The sequence below is a fragment of the Leuresthes tenuis genome, unplaced genomic scaffold (assembly GCF_036924035.1).
Source record: "Leuresthes tenuis unplaced genomic scaffold, fLeuTen1.0.hap1 SCAF_24, whole genome shotgun sequence".
Taxonomy (NCBI): domain Eukaryota; kingdom Metazoa; phylum Chordata; class Actinopteri; order Atheriniformes; family Atherinopsidae; genus Leuresthes; species Leuresthes tenuis.
Genome location: NW_027325378.1, coordinates 11,498,055 through 11,516,157, shown reverse-complemented (window position 1 = coordinate 11,516,157; position 18,103 = coordinate 11,498,055). Strand labels below are relative to the sequence as shown.

General features: G+C 39.9%; 1 protein-coding gene across 3 annotated transcripts in view; it reads left to right on the top strand.

Moving 5' to 3' along the window:
• The window catches only part of ctdspla (CTD (carboxy-terminal domain, RNA polymerase II, polypeptide A) small phosphatase-like a), a 31,883-nt gene that overhangs the window by 7,944 nt on the left and 5,836 nt on the right, over positions 1–18,103 (top strand). For 2 of the 3 annotated variants that reach the window (XM_072378318.1, XM_072378317.1), the window contains 3 exons: positions 10,854–11,020; positions 12,244–12,276; positions 15,008–15,109. In XM_072378318.1, coding sequence (XP_072234419.1) covers positions 10,854–11,020; positions 12,244–12,276; positions 15,008–15,109 — 302 coding nt within the window. The remainder of the gene's footprint in view (positions 1–10,853; positions 11,021–12,243; positions 12,277–15,007; positions 15,110–18,103) is intronic. The other variant, XM_072378319.1, reaches the window with a different exon arrangement.

Genomic DNA, 18,103 nt, shown 5'->3' with positions numbered 1-18,103 from the left:
ACAGTCAAAGAAAGGCAGAGGTCAAGAGATAAAGGGGGAGTGTGGATGTGAGTTTGTGTGTCGAGAAGAAAGAGCAGGAGAGAGTATTTGGGTTGCAGGCAGGTATTCAGCCTGGCTCTGACAAGTGGATGGCCTTTCTAGATATTTTGCCCTCTTCTCCCTGGCATTCATCATCAGTAATTGGCTATCTAAAAGGGAGATCATGTTTTGTTCATAATGATTTTCTGTCACCCATTCTGAAGCACGCTGCGACCCAGTTTGAGAGATAATTGACAGAAGAGCATGAAGGGTTTATACATTTTTAAACAGATGAGCGGAGAATAAGCAGATACACACATGCAGAGGCTGTAGGAGATACAAAGAGGCATTCTTCTCATCCTCCAGAGGTAAAGGTGAATGCTGCCTAACTGTAAATCTCAGGGGCCTCTAAGTAGGACATGCTGTGTGTGGAAGTGGGGAGATGAATGCCTCTCAGAGAGCGGAGGCATGGGAAACTGTAGCTGCGACACATGAGCAGCACTCGCACACCAGCACACACTCAGATTGATGACCTACTTGTTTACTTCCTTTTCATTCATAACAAGCAGGCTTTTAATGTGTATAAATGTGATTTACTGCAAGAAATGCAATTTGATGTTTCAATGCCTGCTCAGTCATGAGTGAGTTTTACTTAGAAGAAAGCTGAAAACGGCCCTCCTCAGGTTTTAGTTAATGGTAGTTTACTTGTCATAGAGAGAGCTGCTCAGCAGCTGTAATCATAATATCTTTTGAGAGGACTTGGAAATTATGTGTTTTGCTGTATTAGATTCTTCTTTTAGTGGTAAGAAAAAACATGTGGTTGAGAATCTAATTCTCTACTGATTGAGTTGAAGCTGAAAATGAATTGGCACTAACAGCCAATGACATTTCTCTCATTTGCATTTATATTTTATAAAAGTTGCGTTTCTTTTTCTTTTTTTTTTAATTAATGGGGATTTTTAGAATTACCGAGGCAGTTCAGATGGTCCCCTCTCATGAAGAAGAGTGTGTTGACAGTAAAAGATTCGGGAAAAGTGTTGAAAAATGAACTTTACTTTAAGGGGAAGAAAAGCATAAACAAACTTGTTTAACTTATTGTCTCTAAGTGGACAGGAATGCATGAAATGGGGACATATTCCTCCATGACTACAAAGAATGTGGGACGGGATGTAAAGTGGTGTGGTGAATGGCTCCTTGGCCCCCTACGTAGATAGTTAGAGCCGAAGTGTGCAACACTTTTAGGTAGGTATGTAACGCCTTGAAGACATAATCATTAACTTAGCTTAAGAATGGAGCCACTGTTAAAACCCTTGTCTCACGTTAATAGATTAAACGTCAGCTTTGATTTTTTTGACCATCTATTAGCTATACCTGCTTTATATTTGAAGGGGTTATGCACCAAGTTTCTGAAAGATCAACACAACATTGAAATACTCCTTTAAGTTCTTTAAATTAGGATCACTTCTGCATGGACAGCATAACATTGTTTTTCACCAACTGACAAACAAGAAGGATTTCCCATCAACCCTTAGCCTCTTGCTTTCGGCGCACAGTTGTAGAAAGAGAATATAAAAAGATATATAAATAATAAACTGCAGCAGCCTCAAACAACATGAGCCGTGACACTGCCTGTTGCACAACTCTTGCAGATAGTCACATCTCCCTCATTATATCTCCCTGAGCCTTCAGTGGGTTCGTCCCTGCCTTCAGTGAGTGTTGGAGAGGCAGCAGCCCTCGTCCTCCAGGGGCTGCAGGCAGACTGACTCCGCCACCACAGCTCCTACGCCGCTGTACAGCTGGAACAGGAAAGCAGAGGCAGACCCACCCACATCTGAGAATTAGTACCCTGCATAACTTGGGTCCCAACCAAATGGTTTGTGTGTGCAAAACACTTCAAACCATGTTGTTGAAATGGACTATTGAGTAATATCACTTATATAACATATTGTAGGATGCATGTATATAAATCTATCCAGATGAGAAGGGAAATAAAGGCAGAAGGGCAGCTGAGGGTCAGTCAGTGTGACAGAAAGGCACAAACTGTAATTTCTAGCCTCAGCTGTCTGTGTGGGGAAGTAAGGAGGCTTAATGGGAGTTAATTTTATCATACTGTGCTATTATTGCCTTGATGGCCTCACGCATAACCCACCATGGATTTTGGCACAGTGAGCACACCCAGAGTAACACACGCAACTGTCAGTCTCAGCTAGCTTAACACTACCAACTCAGCTGTCTGGATCTGGAGTGTGTGGTTCTGTTTGTGTGCACATGCACTTATTCAAGTGCATTGTGAAGCAGATGCTCTTCAGAGTAAATATTGTTTTGGAGGCAGATCTGTTGTAATTGCCATCACTTTGTTTCTATGAAGGGTTTTAGATCAAGATTTTCATGTTTCAGTCCTCGGAGCCTTAGAAACTCTTAATAGCTAAATTGACTCCTGGTTTGCCAAGTGAGGTTTTAAATCTTAAATCAGCTGCTGAGTAATGTTGAAAAATACAGATTTGGTTATCAAATGAAATTTTCAACCAAAAATTTGAATTTCTTCCTTGTTTTTGGGAGGATTCTACTAGTCTGTTTTATTCCTCAGCCAAGACGAAAGCTTATTCAGAGATATGTGGTCAGTGCTGATTGTTTGTCAACCCATCTGTCTGCTAGCAAGATTACACAACAACTATCAAACTAAATCTAATATAACCGAGTAGAGAGGTGGAGCATTTCCAGATATAAGCCCATTCAATTTTATTGCAGATCTGGATTGCTTTCTTTAAAAATACAAGCTAAAATTGGCCTTGGTTGAGTGTTTTATCGACAGTGGTGCTGACACACTTGATTTTAAGCAAAAACTTTAGAATTTCTTCAGAAAAACACATTCTCATGACAGTTTGACGCATAGGAAAGAGCAACACGGTCAGGACTTAAACTGGCAATCACTGCAATTAGCGTTGCCAACATGGGACGTTCTCTAACCACTGAGCACCCCCAAAATGTCATCATCAAACGTTCCTGTTTCGCAGTTTCAAGTTAGACTGGGCTGCGTCAGAACTAAATGCAAATTATCAAATTAAATTAAGATGGAATATTAAATAAATGATCCCATCTCTGGACATATTTTTGTCTATCAAACACAAATGTGCGCTCCAAATGAAATTAAAGGAAAAATTGGAAATTATAGGGAAACTATTGCTTAGACATTTTAAACGCAATTGAGTATTTAAAATAATTCAGGGGATTAGTGTTAAGGAAATAAATGCATGCAGCAATACGTTTTAACCTTTGTGTAAAGTTAAAATTCCTTAACATTGTCCCAGTTGGGGATGACTTATTGCTGCAGGGATTCCTGCAGTGTTATTCTGCTGAAACTGTGCACAAAGGAGTTTCCCCTTGCTGCTGTCTGTTTCTTCTATTCGTAGCCAGGCACAGAAACAGCTTCATCTCCAGGTACTCACTTTGCCTCTGAATGTTGTCAACTCAAGACATTAGATCCCAAGCTGCAGGCGAACAGTGAATAACCAGCCGGGGTATGTGTGTATGTGTGCGAGAGGCCTGTTTTTCATTTTGGCTTCTTGCGAATATGTTTTTTTTTTTTTTTTGTCTTATGTCACATGTTGTTGCATAAGCCCTAGACAGCTGCTTCCACTTTCAATGCAAATACCCCACTCCCCACTAAATTTCAGAAAAGGGAGACGTCAAACATTCAGTTCAACTGTGCCCACTGCCTGAGGAGATGGGAGGGTTTCAGCATGTCATTATTTGTTGAGGGTGTCTCTCTCCTCAGGGTCACATTGTTCTGTCCAAAGGCTTTTTTGAGTTACATGGCTAGTGAGTACAAAAATCCCTCTGGTTTGTTTTATCTCACTACAGTAAAGTACCTGGCTGCCTCATTTAAAACCAACCTGTTTTCCATCTGAATTATTAAAGATCTACATTGGCATGGACTGTTCTCGTATTTACCTTAATACGCCCCAGGAACTGTAGACTTTACCTGCCTGGATGGTCAACTAAGTACTACTCGAGTTCTGTTTTTTTTATACTTTATACTGTATTCCTGTTTGTTAGTTTTGTCCATCCCTCATTCACGTCAGATGTTACATACCTTTTTTTGCTGAAGATATATAGCCTAATATTATATATGCAGTTTTCATTTTGCCTTTGACATCAGGGATCATTAGTTTGGGATTAGTTCCTTTGCTGAATTTGATGATGGGATGTTATGGGAGTTGTGGAAAGGTTAAATTTGGCTTCTCAGCCTTAAGTTGAAGATGAGGCTAAAGGTGAGACTGGCCATACAGTCAGTCCGATGGGTCTGCAGGCTGTTTAGGACTATTTCACAGCCAATACAGGAACCCATTGGCTATAGTCTATAATTATTTCTCTGGGGGCAGCATCTCTTGGTTTCCAGTGTTTCCATAGAATATATACAGAATAAGACATGACCGATCAGTGCTACTTGGACTGCAAACAACAAAGCATGTCCCTTGCCTGCAGATGATCTGAATTCAGATGCAGATTGTCGGGTACAAACTGGATGAAATATTTTGTTTGAACTCAATGCCACAGGTATGATGTTGATTTATTTAAAGACGTAATGAAATTAGAACGCCAAGCACATCTGTAAACTTTACAAATACGCAAACGTCAAGAATAAGAGGCGTTCCCCTGTACATATACAGCAATATGGTGAAATAATGCTCCTTGAGGCGACACATCACTGATTTTACCTTTGAAATGTTGTTGTAAAGTAAATCACCCTTTGACACAGTCTCTTTTGTTATCGGTGGTACTTAAAAGTCATAAAATGATCCCGAGAACGTTGGTTCATATGCACACATATAGAGAGTAGCATTTCTGCAGGGCATAGGGACGTGAGGGAGAAAAAGAGCATGCATGCACTCGCAAGGATGCTCCTGCGACACTCTGCCACAGAATTTAGCCACGGGTTGTTAAACACGTTACAACATGTAAGGTGGGCTGTTTCTTTTTTTTTTTTTTTGAAAAAACAAAGTCGCTAAGTTGGCAGCAATGAGAAGAGGTTGGAAGTATGTACTGCTCAGCTTGTTGCTGAAAAACACAGAGGCAAAGATGGGGTGGGGCAGTGCCATGAGTGAGGAGCTGTAAAAAAAAAAAAACGCTGGCTGATGACATTGGATTATATTGGTATAAATGCTATTGTGTGATTTCATATCTAGTTTGAATCTAGTTCATCTTGGTATGAATTAAAAGGTCTGTGTACTACCCACCTCTAGCCTAAAGTATGTAATCATTTTATCCTAATGACTGCAGTCGGGGAACACTTTGTGTTTTTTTTGTTTATCCAATAGAAACTGGTGTAGTGATGCTGTCATGTTGTTATGTTCTTAAATCTCAGCAATTGATCACAATGCTCATCAGTTAGAGAAATCTAAATTAGACATTAATTGACTGATGTAACTCTTGTTTCACCTGGAGCAATTTGGATCAAGAGCCAAACTTGTAAGATTATATGCATTTAAACCTATTATATTTAAAATATTTTATTCAAATCTGCTGTCTGTTGTCAGCCTGCATAGTTTAATGCCTTTAAAGCGACAGTAGAGGAGGCTGCCTCTGGAGTCTCAAGCTTCGGCATGGATCATATTCCGTCTCGGAGCCTGGCATTATTCCATGCTTTGGGTCACGGGGTGATTATCTCTTCCTGTCAGGAATGCTGAGAATTTCCTGCGTTTCTCCCTCTTCCGGCCTTGTTAGTGGTTGTGTCTGAACATGTGACAGAGAGCCTGGGCTCGGTCAGCTTTGATTGACTAGCCAGCTTTCAGTTGCTGTTACCCAGCATTCAGCACGCACGCTCTAAAGGCAGTTTTCACAGCTCTGAGATCAAGTGAAGCCGCTGAATGGAATGAGGTTTATTCAGAGGGCAAATAATGTGCACCTGCTCTGGAGATCTCTCTACCTCTAGGTAGCTTTTTTGTTGGCCACTTTTATGCATCACCCTTTAAATGTTAGTGGGTGTGTCTGTTATCAACAGAACCAGAATGAAGTCTAGTTGCTTCAGTGCATTCTTAAACTGATTTAATTTGCTGTTTAACTGTTGTTTTAGCTGTATTCTGAGTGGCAAATGTTGCCCTCTAACCTTTTGCTGTTATTCTTTGGCTGATTTAAGCTGCCCTACTAAGCAGGGTGAGAGGATTTAAGACAGATTCCCAATCCAGGAAATTCTAAGAAAAAAAAAAAACTCCAGCGTGCTTCAGTTTTTGAATTTTGCTGTTTGTTGATCACTGTACACCTTTTTGTACCTAACTGGTTCAGAGTATGCCATACGCATGTGTATATGTGTGCTTTTGCTCCGTCTCCAACAGCAGACAACTCTCAGCTATGTTGTTTGTGTCTCGAGAGACAGGAAAGCTCTGTTTGTGTAGGGTGGTGGTGCAAGAGGGGGTGGAGTAAGAATCAGACCCAAGTATAGGCTGTCTCACCACAGTGACTCTCCCCACCCATTCTACACCCTTCTGTCCCCCTTCGCCTTCCTTACACTCCCCCTCTCACATTCCCACCTGCTTTGTTGGGGCGGTTGATCGGGGCAGCAGACCAAGGCGGGAAAATGTCTCAAAATGGAGGAACGAAGAATGACATCAAGATATCTGGGGCCAACTTAACAATAAGTTGGGGCAGAGTCATGACAGTTTAAAGGATATGATTGCAAATTTTTAACATCTAACTTTATTCTATTGTAGTTCTCATATTTAGCCAATTTTTAAATATTTCTGCCTCCACCAGAATGGAATTTCACAACATTACAAAGTCTGTATATCATCCAGAGTGACACTGTTCTGGTAAGAGCTGCTGCTGTAATTTTTTTTCTGAAAATGTATGATTAGATTAGAGGTAAAGAGCAACAAGCATCTCACTTTCTGATAAGGGTTTCTGTTTTTCCTTTAGGATTCCAAGCCAAAAACGTTGTCACAGTCAATTAATTATTTTTCCCATATCAAAGTAATGAATCCATGGAAGATAATAGCCTGTTTATTCTGAAAAAGAAGCTTTGGGTTTGTAATTTTGGCACATCCACAGTTGGATACATTCGTCAGATTGCAATCCTACAGAGCAATAACTGGTTTTACCAAATTATGACAAGTTGTTTTTTATTTCATTATGCATTTTTACCATTGCACCATGTTGCATGATCATGCTACAACACTAAAATATTGACTCTGGAATGAATGTTGCATGTTTTTAATAGCCATGATACATTTCCTACTTGAAAGTCGAGGTTGTCCTACACAGTTATAAATTAATGGATTTTGGTCCAAATTCTCTTCTTTATGTTTTCTAATTAATTCTTTTTTAAATCCTGATTTAATAGGTGTTGCATAATTTTAAATATCACCCAACTCACAAAAATTTTGTCTTCCTTTTGCGTCCTTTATCGTGTCTGCACGTCAACATACTGACTAATGTTTGTATAAAGTTTGATACTATTGAGGTGTTTTTACTCTGCAAGATTAAAGCATTAAATAGAGAAGCTGTAAAACACACACACTTAAAAGCCAATTACTGTCCAGTTCAGGAGAAGAGAGCAGAAACCTCCAGCACAGAGTGAGCACAGGGGAGAGTTTGTGTTTGCTTTGTGAAAGTCCTGAGAGCCAACCAGTGAAACACAGAAAAAGAAAACAAAAAAACAGCAAAACTTTAGATTTATGATCCAATGAGAGCGTCATATCAGGTTGAAAGGTAAAACATCCAGATGGCACTCTGGGTCTGAATTAGCACATATATGCTGTAGCAGGTTGGATAGTATTAATATGATCAAATTCATCCCTATTGAGCTGAGGTTAAATAAATTAAGTAAATTAAAATTAGTAACATTAAGTAAAGTTTAAACGAAGACTTTTAGTCTTAAGAATAAACTGACCCTTTAAATTATGTCACCACTGATCTATTAATATTGTGCCACAACATAAACTTTGTCGAACATATTAAATTCCACCACACCAAGTCCTGAAGAATTAAGAGACTTAAGACTCTCCCCCATTAGTGTGTGTGTGTGACCTTTGCCTTATGGGGTTAATACTTTGAGTTTGTACGTCTTTTCAATCATCAGATAAAGAGCTTTCATGTCTCATCCATAAAAGCATTTATGTGTTTGGGAGTAAATTTACCTTTATATCTGCAGAGTGAAATATAAACCGTATATTCATAGCCAATATATTTTTAGTAGCTTTCTGTGACACCAGTATGGGTTTGCTATCAACATGGACAAGAAATGTAATTCAGCCATTGTACTGGTTGCAGTAACGCAGCATGTTGCCTTCCTTTTCCAGACATAAAGCTTTGTTTGTTTAGTGAAGAGTTGCTTCTCTGGAGCATCAGCTGGGATACAGGAAGTGTCATGGCCCACTGCACAGTGGTGTGGTGGTTAGCAAGGAGGTCCCTGGTATAAATCCTGGCTGGGGTTAGTCGGCATAGAGTTCGAAGGTTCTCCCCTAATGCATAACTGGGTTCTCTCTAGGTACTCAGGCTTCTTACTACAGTACAAAAATATGGATGTTAGATAAATTGACTACTCAAAATTGACCATAGGAGTGAGTGAGTGTGAGCGTGTGTGGTTGTTTTTCTCTGTGATGGACTGGCGAACTGTCCAGGGTGTATCCTGTCTCTTGCCCAATGGCAGCTGGGATAGGCTCCAGCCCCCCGTGAACCCTGAATAAGATACAGCATGAATGGGGAAAATGAAAGAATAAAGCGCCATGGCGAGTTTGGACCACAAAGACTGAGAGAACAAAGAAGAAGAACTGCTCACAGCCTGTCAGATCCAGTTGGAATAACCCGAGGAATGTTCAGGGCGTCAAACTGTAGGCTCCCAATTTAAGCAGGAGCATGCTGCAAACAGCCACAGCATGCAACTATGCTGCCTGTGACACACAACTCTATGAGCATGTTAACAAGACGGCAGCGAACAGTGATACTGTGCGATGGCAGCTCAAAGGCATGAAAGTGATGACTCCAGCTTCAGTCGGCCTGTGGATGCATCAAAGCCCTGACCACATTTGGAATTTCCATCTTAGAAATGACTTGTAAAGCAACTGAGGTGGCAGAAATTCTGTTTCAGGAACACATCGTGACAACTGAACTGAGAGACTTTATGTGTTTAACTATAGAGCTGCCCAAAACTGGACTACCATTCCAAACAAAAAGATTAAAATGAAATTTTATATGAGAACATTTACAGAGGTCCACAGACCGTTCAAGCCTGTTCTGATCTGAGTGAAAAGTAGGCCACGAGCTTTGGAGACAGTGAAGGAGGAATGATGTAACCAGGGACCTATATGTGTATGTTGTTTTCTCTCTGGAGCTTTAAAGCACTTGGCTGCTGATCATCAACCGCTCCTACCAAGCAAAGAAATTGAGTTTGCATTACTATCACCATGTTTATATATATATATGTAGTACTACATTAATCTGTGTATCTTACCTTCTCTTTTTTACCTTAATGTTAAATAACAGAACTACCTTCCCAGAGGATCCTCTGATGATGGCTATTTTTATCCCAGTGCTTCCTATTGTATGAACAATGTCTCACGGCTTTGCACAACATGCATCTGTGTTTGTCAGGATAATGCAATGACGCATGTGAAGCGGAGACTTTCTGCAACTCTGAATATTATCTTTTTCTTAAGGGCTAATACATTTGAAACAAGAGATGCACATAGAAAAGACACAGTAATGCGATTCACTTGTTGAAATGAAATACCAAAGCTGTTAGAATGCAGCCCAATAGTTGTTATCCATATATTAAAAATATAAAATCCATATATTATATTTGTGACATCATCTGACAGAGCCGTCATCTATATAATGTAATACGTTTGTCTAGGGATTTAGGCTATATCAACATGTACGAGAGAAAGACGCAACAGAATGTCCTCAACTTTTTCACATTGTGTAAGCATATGTAGCTCACAGGCGTTGCTAACTTTGACAAAGCAGTATTGGGCTTTCACATAGAAAGTAGTGGGCGCTGCACTTGCCTTCCGCATCTATTTTTGTCTGTGTGCTGTGTGGCACGAGAAAGGATCTGCACTGAGCCGAAGTTGGGCTCACTATCCATATGCTCTGAGCTGAAGGTAAAACAAAGCACCTGACAGCTTGATAGGCACATCCTGCATCAAAGTCTACTGCTGAAGAAACTAGCTTCTCTCTTTTTGGTTGCCTTGCAACTGGCACTGAACTCAACTGCCTTTTGCTTATGTGGATCCTCTCCCCTGTTCAGTGTCCTGTGCCTACGGCAAGCGCATAACTACATTTTATAAGCCCCAGTGGGTTAGATGGGGAGTGTTGCTGCGTGTCATAGATCTTGCTCTTGCAAGGCAGTAATTTCATTTTTATGCTACAGTGTCATAAGTTGTGAATTTGTTTTTCACTGAGTGAGCAAATGGATTTGTTGAAAGTGTGTGAAAAGCTTGAACTGGTTTAGTCTCACGTTGAATATGTGAAACTTGAGAGATTTGATAAGGCTTGATGACACTAATGTCATTACTTTAAATTTTGGAACTTGAATATTTTGGGTGCTGGAGAAATGGAGAAATAGTTATCCAACAACATGCTTATACGTAAGCATTCAAAATCTGTTTACCAGCACATAGAGCGCATCTAATTAAGTTCATACTCAATGCAATATTGTCAGTTTTTTTTTATTAGGTCAACCTAATAGCCATTTCCCAGCTTACAGTCTTGGCTAAGCAAATTATCTGCTAGCTAAGAGTTCTTGTATAGTATACTTCCTCTGAAGTAAATACCAGAATAACACTGTTGGCAGGCATATGTAGAAGAGTCTTTTTAATAGGGCTGTCTCTTTCTTCCAGTTTCCCAGTCTAACAGCAGCTTAAAGAAGCACCGGAGTCGGAGCATTTTTAGCCCCTTCTTTTGCTGCTTCCGCAACTACAATGACTACCATGTGGAGCCACCACCCACCAACAACAAGACACTTTCTCTACCCCCTCTGCCGGAGGAGAATGGCAGTCCTCCCAAGGTAAAGCTAATTTTTCTGTGTTGTGGTTGGCCAGAGTCCAAATTCCATAGCATTTACATCCAGGCGATCAAACAGACCTTGTGGGAATCAGTTAATATTTTATGACAAAAATCCTACCATTTGACTAGAGAGCTCCAGTAAAGAGTAACATTTGTTTGGTTTTGTTACAGAGAGGCCTGTTATGGTTTGCCTTTTCCTGCAGAGAGCTGAGGCTGAAGCACTGTGTGCGCTGCCTCACTGAGCTCCCTCCACAAATTTTTCCAGCTGCTTCAAACTCGTTGAACCTAGAGGTTGTTTACCATCTACTGCTTGAAAATATGGGCTCACTTCCCATCTTGCATTCTTCGATATCTGCCTACACACAAATCCGCGCGCAAAACACACACAGCGCTAAGCACGCTGTGAAACTCTTAAGACACACTCTCGCTGGATCTTTCTGGGGCACCAGAGTTCAAAAGTCTTACCATGACAACACACGTATGGACACAGACATGCACTCAAACTGCTGCTTCTCTAATCCCTATAAAGTGGGCTTTGTGCATGTCCAGTATGATGGATTGCCTGGCACCCACGCCACCCCCTCTCCTTGTACACACTTTGACCAGTATAGTGAGGATGTGTGAAGAGAACGTTCTGGCTGTGGAAAAGGCGCCAAACCCTAAAGCTCCTCTACAGACATAGTGTTCTGCTGCCAAGGCAGGTACACAGGGCTAAAAATGGATCAGAGTCATATCACATTTCTACTTCTGTTTACCTTTAAATGTCTCATTCATGGGAGAAATCTGTGGCCCTTTACAGACGCTGTACATGTGGTCAGCACTGACCCACTCCGGACCTCTCCTTAGCAAATGAGTTCCCATTAATCTGGACTGAACCTAGCGAACCTTGCCATAAAAAGTCTTGTTAAAGTACAAGGCTGATTTTCTAACTGGGTTTGTGCCTGCAGTCCCTCCCAGCATTGAACTGCTGCTAGATTTCTGGCCAGCCATATTTGTTACTATGGCAGCTCTGTTTGTTTTTGACTGCTTCTCACTTTCTCCCACCATGTGTACTATACTGTATGTCCCCTTCCTCTGTCCCTCACCGTCCTCCTTTGCCTGTGCATTTGTTGATTAGAATATTGATGTTGTTGATTTAGTCCTTTTCACATTTTTTCTTTTGCTTTTTTCCAACCTCATCTCTCTCAACCTCTCTCTTTTTCTCTTTCTGTTTATTTTTTCCAGTGTGACCAGGTCCAGGTCATCCCTATACCCAGTGTATGTATTATTAACCTTAGTTTTTCTTCATCTCGCTCCATCTAAGTAACCTTCTCCCTGTGCTTGCTTGCATCATTTTAGCAGCATGTGACTGTTGACACAAAGGAGATTTTTCTTACCTGGCAGATGAAATTTTGCTCTCTCTCCCATTAATGATATTCCTTTTAAGGGTTGCCTTTGTGCTGTTTACTCTCCACTCATGCAGCTGAGAGAAAAAAGTCATTCAGATACATTTACTATCACATGATTATTTGTGGCTTTGTCCGTTTGTCCATTTCTGAATCTAAAGTCTTGGTCATGAGATGGATGACTTGTCCTGAGAAGACTTTATTGAATTAACTATTTAATTCTGTAGACAATGTTTACATTAACATTATGCAAGGTGGGGTCAATGAACAACAGTTATTCCATTAGGAAAGAGTTTGTTTCAGCAATTTTCACGTCATCAGATATATTTACCGGGAAGTTGCATTGGCCTGATTCCTGCAGTGTCTGTGCTGATACTGCAACTCATTTAGCTATTTTGGAATCTATGCGATGCCTGTGGTTTACTGTAATTTAGAATATTCACACTCACAGCATGCCACATCATAGCTAAGCTTTAAACTACACCAACTAGCAGACGCCTCTCTACAAAAGCAGGAAATTCATATGGCAATGAAGTCTGCTCTTTGTGCTGTGTGGGATCTGAGCCAATGTGAGAATTCCAAGTTGTGACTTAAATAACTCAAGCTCTGCTGGAAATGTCACGTCTGTGTCATCGTTTACTATAATACGGTGTTATAATCGTCATCATAAAGTATAAGTCCCATGTTGTTTGGCTGTTCGTCTCATTGCAAAAATAGCCAAATGCCAAGAATCACAGTGGTAGCAGATAACACACCCATGAACAAAAACACACCAGAAGCACAGCATGACATGACAAATAGTACCTAATCATAAGAGTTATTTTATTCAAGCCTTGCCTGGCTACCTTGCATAAACAGAATATGGATATTAGAATATATGTAAGAAATACATAGATTTACCCGCAGTAACACTCATCACCGACTTCACCAGTTTTACATGTTTTTAGTTGTGCAATTACATTATACAAAATGTTCCAAGATCGATTTAAAACCCAGAGAAATATATTATTTTATTCAACCTGTCATACCCACTTTCCCTCCCATTCTTGTTACCCAGCCACCAATCTAATGTGCATGATTACACTATAATATAACACTGCTTACAAATAATCACATAAAGTTAATCGTAAGGTGGTTATTTTGACAGTGATAGCAGCCTAACCTGATTGATTTGGCCACATAAGTTACAGTAGCTGTATGAGTAGTTATGGCAAGTTGGCCTGCTATTAAATAAGTGACATTACACAATGTTACAAGTGACTCTTTCATTATAATGAAATAAACTAACATGGATATTCATGATTAACCATATCTAAATGAAACTTTACTTCATTACTGATTCCATCCCAAGATTTCTGTCTGAAGTACACCAAGTAGATTTTTAGTAACATTGGTGGTGAAGACAACAACTCCCATTATCCCATGTCGCTTCACCCGATGAATCTATATGGTATGCGGGGACCTGGCGGGGACCTTGTTGGCTTTTTATGCTGTGCTGAGTTTGGAAGAGCACCCCCTGGCTGTTGGTATATGAGAGACTTGAGAAAATGTCAAGGTCCCAGTTAGACTTTCTTTATTTGCTCAACCTGGATGAGTAAATCACATCCATCACAGCTTGACAGTGTGTTATTCAGTGCCATTGCTCTAAGGGAATTCTTGCTGTGATGCGTCAGTATGCAGGTCTGTGATAAGACATGATAAATACAGTCAGCCTGGGAAAAACACTCCTAAATAGATACATGGAGGAAATTCCTGACATAATGAGCAGCAGCTCACTAGTGGGTTAGTGTGTGTAAGATTGACAGAGTCCTTGTTTCTCACCTCTGTAGAAGCTTGTGTGTCTGTGTATGTATGTGTGTGCATAAATGCATTGATGTGACTTAAGTGTGAGCGTGTGCCCCCTGTGGCCGGACCATCTGCCCTGTGCCTGTGTGTAACCCCAGGCCTGCTTGGCAAAGGGCGCAAGTGTTTCTTCTTTCTCCCCGACCCTGAAGGCAGCACAGTCACAGATCTCAGTCAACTTGAGGTGATACAAAGAATATCAGCAGGTAGTCAGACCATATTGAAGCAAAGAATGTGGATCTATCAATCTTGACTACTACTAGGTGGAGAAAGGATTTTTAAAATGAAATTTTATGTTGTTTAAGTAACAGATGTCTAGCATCAAGTCTTTTTAAATTTTTTATTAAATCCTCCCTACCTACAGTACCTACATTAAGAATTTTAAACACCAGTGTACATAACATAGAGACTTAAATCAAATAAAGAATGCATTAAGAATGTAAGAAAATAGCACAGTAAGGAATTTTTGTGGTATTACAGCAAGCAAAATGACAAATAAGCTTCATATCAAGTTATCAGTTAATTAATTAATCTCTCAGCAGTGTAATCAAATCTCCACAGATGCTAAGAAACACCCTCCTGCTGGCCATTAATGCTGTAAATTGTACCGGGCACCCAAAGCTGCCTAAGTGATCATATCCAACTCTAACTGAGCTACCATCTCACCCTCAGTGTGAGTGTTTGTGAGTGTGTGTCCACTTGGTTGTACCTCTTCACGTACAGTACATAACGCTGTAAAATGTCTTTGTGTGTTCCTGCAGCCTCCAGCCAAGTTCCTTCTGCCAGAGGTCAGTATAGCAGACTACAATAAGAACTGTGTTGTGATCGACCTGGATGAAACCCTTGTACACAGCTCCTTTAAGGTATAGTAGCGCTATAGTACATTACCACTGTAATTACACACACACACACACACCCACACACACAATTATTTTTCAGTCATGCCATACTGTTTATGGGTAGGGTAAGATTTGCAGGAAAAAAAATCTTTGACGTGTGTATGGTAGTAGGACATTTAATTTGCTCGATCGCAGCAATGAAGTACAAATAATCACAAGAATGTTCCTCCTTCAGGGTATAATGGCTTTGAAACATTAGCTACTAAAGGAGAGAAAGTAGACCTAAATCTTGTTCGAACGTAGTGTTGGCATGGCAACAAATGCATCTTTGTTGGCCATGTATCCTAATTGATAATCTACTTATCAGGCTGAAAAGATCTACGGCACTTGACACCTACTTGAAAATTAGACACGAGGTTTTCAAGGCTTATTATAGTATTGCTTTGAAGCCATATTTGGAACCATCTGGGGTTAGTTATCTATTACGTTCAAAATTTTACTCAGATTGCGACAAGACTATATTTTATTGAATGATTGCAATCAGTGGTGTCATTAACCCATCAGAGAAAGTTGATGGAATGTGAAAATAGCAAGCAAAACTTCCTCTGTTTTGCTAAATGTCAGTCAAAATGAATGAATCAATGAACGAGTGAATTGATAAAATAAATTAATAAATTAAACCGCTTATGCTGTGGACATTATTAAACATATCTGACCAGCTCTTTTGGATGCAAGAGAGCAAACGTTGCCAATACTGGCTGAAATGAAGAAAAAAAACATTACCCATCCAATTAAACAAAAATATTCAAATCTGCACAAAACACATGGGCTCAGTTGTTCAGAATTTCAGTGGTTATTGAGTTAATCTTTAACTGCATGCTTAAAAACTGTTGGATGCTTAAAGCTTCTTGATAGCTATAAACAAATAATTGAAACCTACTTTTTTTCATTAAATTAGTTTGGATTGCATTTTCACTGGATTACTGTGATACCTGGAGAGCTAATTATTTTGTTGTCAGCTCCTTTGTGTGGCAAAACTGTGTGGCAATTTCTAGTGCATCGTCCTCAGTGTGTTATCCCACCAGGAGTCGGATGCAGGAAAGAACATCAAATGTGAAATATAGGTACTTTATGTGCAATATTTAAATGCATGGAAACAATAACCTATTCCTTTGGAATGAGTATGTCCGAACCTCTGACTGGCGCTATGTATTTTGACACACATGCTCCCTTATTTTTAACTTTCAAATATGTTATAGATAGTGCTCCATTGTTTTAAGTCACCCTTGCAAAATGTTTTGGAATGTTTTCCAACTTTGGAAGCTGCGCTCTGTTACAGATGCTGTGTTAATGACTCTTATTCTTACTACTGACACACCTGGCATACGTAGTGACTAATTTCAGCACCGCTCCGCCTTGGCTTCAGTCGATCTTGTTATGCTTGTGCGTGGTGTATTTGTGCCCGAGTGTTTTTGTCTCAACAAAAGTGCTGCCGAAATGGGAAAACCAGGGAGGCGTCCAACAAAATGGCTCGAGATGAAGAACCCTTTTTGTTCTGGTTTCATTCAGCAGTGAAGGGGAAGTACTTTTAATTTTTATAAAGAAAGAAAAATGGAAAGAAGAAAACATTCAAGTCGTTTTCATGTGACTTAGAATTTAATTCCTCATTTTCTGTGGAAAGTCAAAAAAAAAAAGACACAAATGTGTACACACCACACCCATTATGATCCCATGCCAGTAGTGCAGGGCCACACACTCAGACACATGTGCTCACCCACATACAAGGGTGTGTCCTGTACAGTGTACTGTTGCCTTGAATGGCTGCGGGATAAAATTCTCAGAAATCGTGGATCTGTTTGAATAATTTGAAGGGTTTTTTTTTCCTTTTCCCTGTCAAAACAAGTCAGAAACTCAAACTGGAGCTCTTTTTTTTCTTTGTTTTTGATGAAACTCGCACACTCAGTACATTAAAATTCCTTTAGTTCAGAGATTAGCATGCAGTATGGAATGGATTCTGCCGACGCAATACATAAAAATCCGTTGGGAGAGGAAGACAGGGGGACAGAAAACGGCACAAACGCAGCATTTTCAGTTCCGTTCGAAGCCCTTACAGGATTTCCTGTAGATATCCTGCTCAGAGATGATATTGTCACAAAATATAAGGCACTTTTTTTGTCTGGAACACTGGAATTAAACAATGAGTGCAGAAAAACAACCAACAGGAGACACAAATGATGCACAGATGGACACAGTCTAAAAAAGAAGCGTTATGTAACACATCACATACTCTGTGTTTTATCCTGCATGTCATGGATGAAGAGATAATTCCTTGGCGTCCTCTAGGATTAAAAGCAGTATGTGTTATATTTGTCAAAGTAGCAGAAACGATTGACCATGTACCATATACTAGATTACATTTATGTCTCTTATTTGAACATCTAATTCCAAAATTGTAGCCATTAATATGCAGCCATAACAGCTCTCACTCTTCTGGGATCGCTTCAGTCAGTGAAGGTGTTGCCTATCACTGTGACGCTTCTCTTTTTATTATATCCGGACACGTTCTACACCAAAAACAAATCGATGAATACGCACAATATACTTAAGAATGTCTTAATAAATGTTAATCTTTCCCCTTCTAAAATGTCCATGTGCAATGTGTAACACATAGTTAAGGAACAAGCTTAACCCACGCTCTTTCAGGTTGAAGCTTTTAAAGGATGATTTGGTGAAGCAGTTTTTTTCATATCTGTGTGGGCAAACATTCTACAGTGTTTTCCAGAGGCCAGCCATAAAAGTGTAAATGTGGGTGAAAGGTAGAGTTATTTCTCCTGTTATTATAGTCAACTGGCATGTTGTCATTTAAATGCCACCGATGGACACAAAAAAATAAACATGAGTTGTTGAAGATTTGTGTCGATTTGGCGAAGTCCAAGGCAGATTTGGCCAATAATGCTTGATAATCAAGTAGAGCTTGAACAACGTAACAGAGCCAGAATGTGAGCAGCTTAAACAACC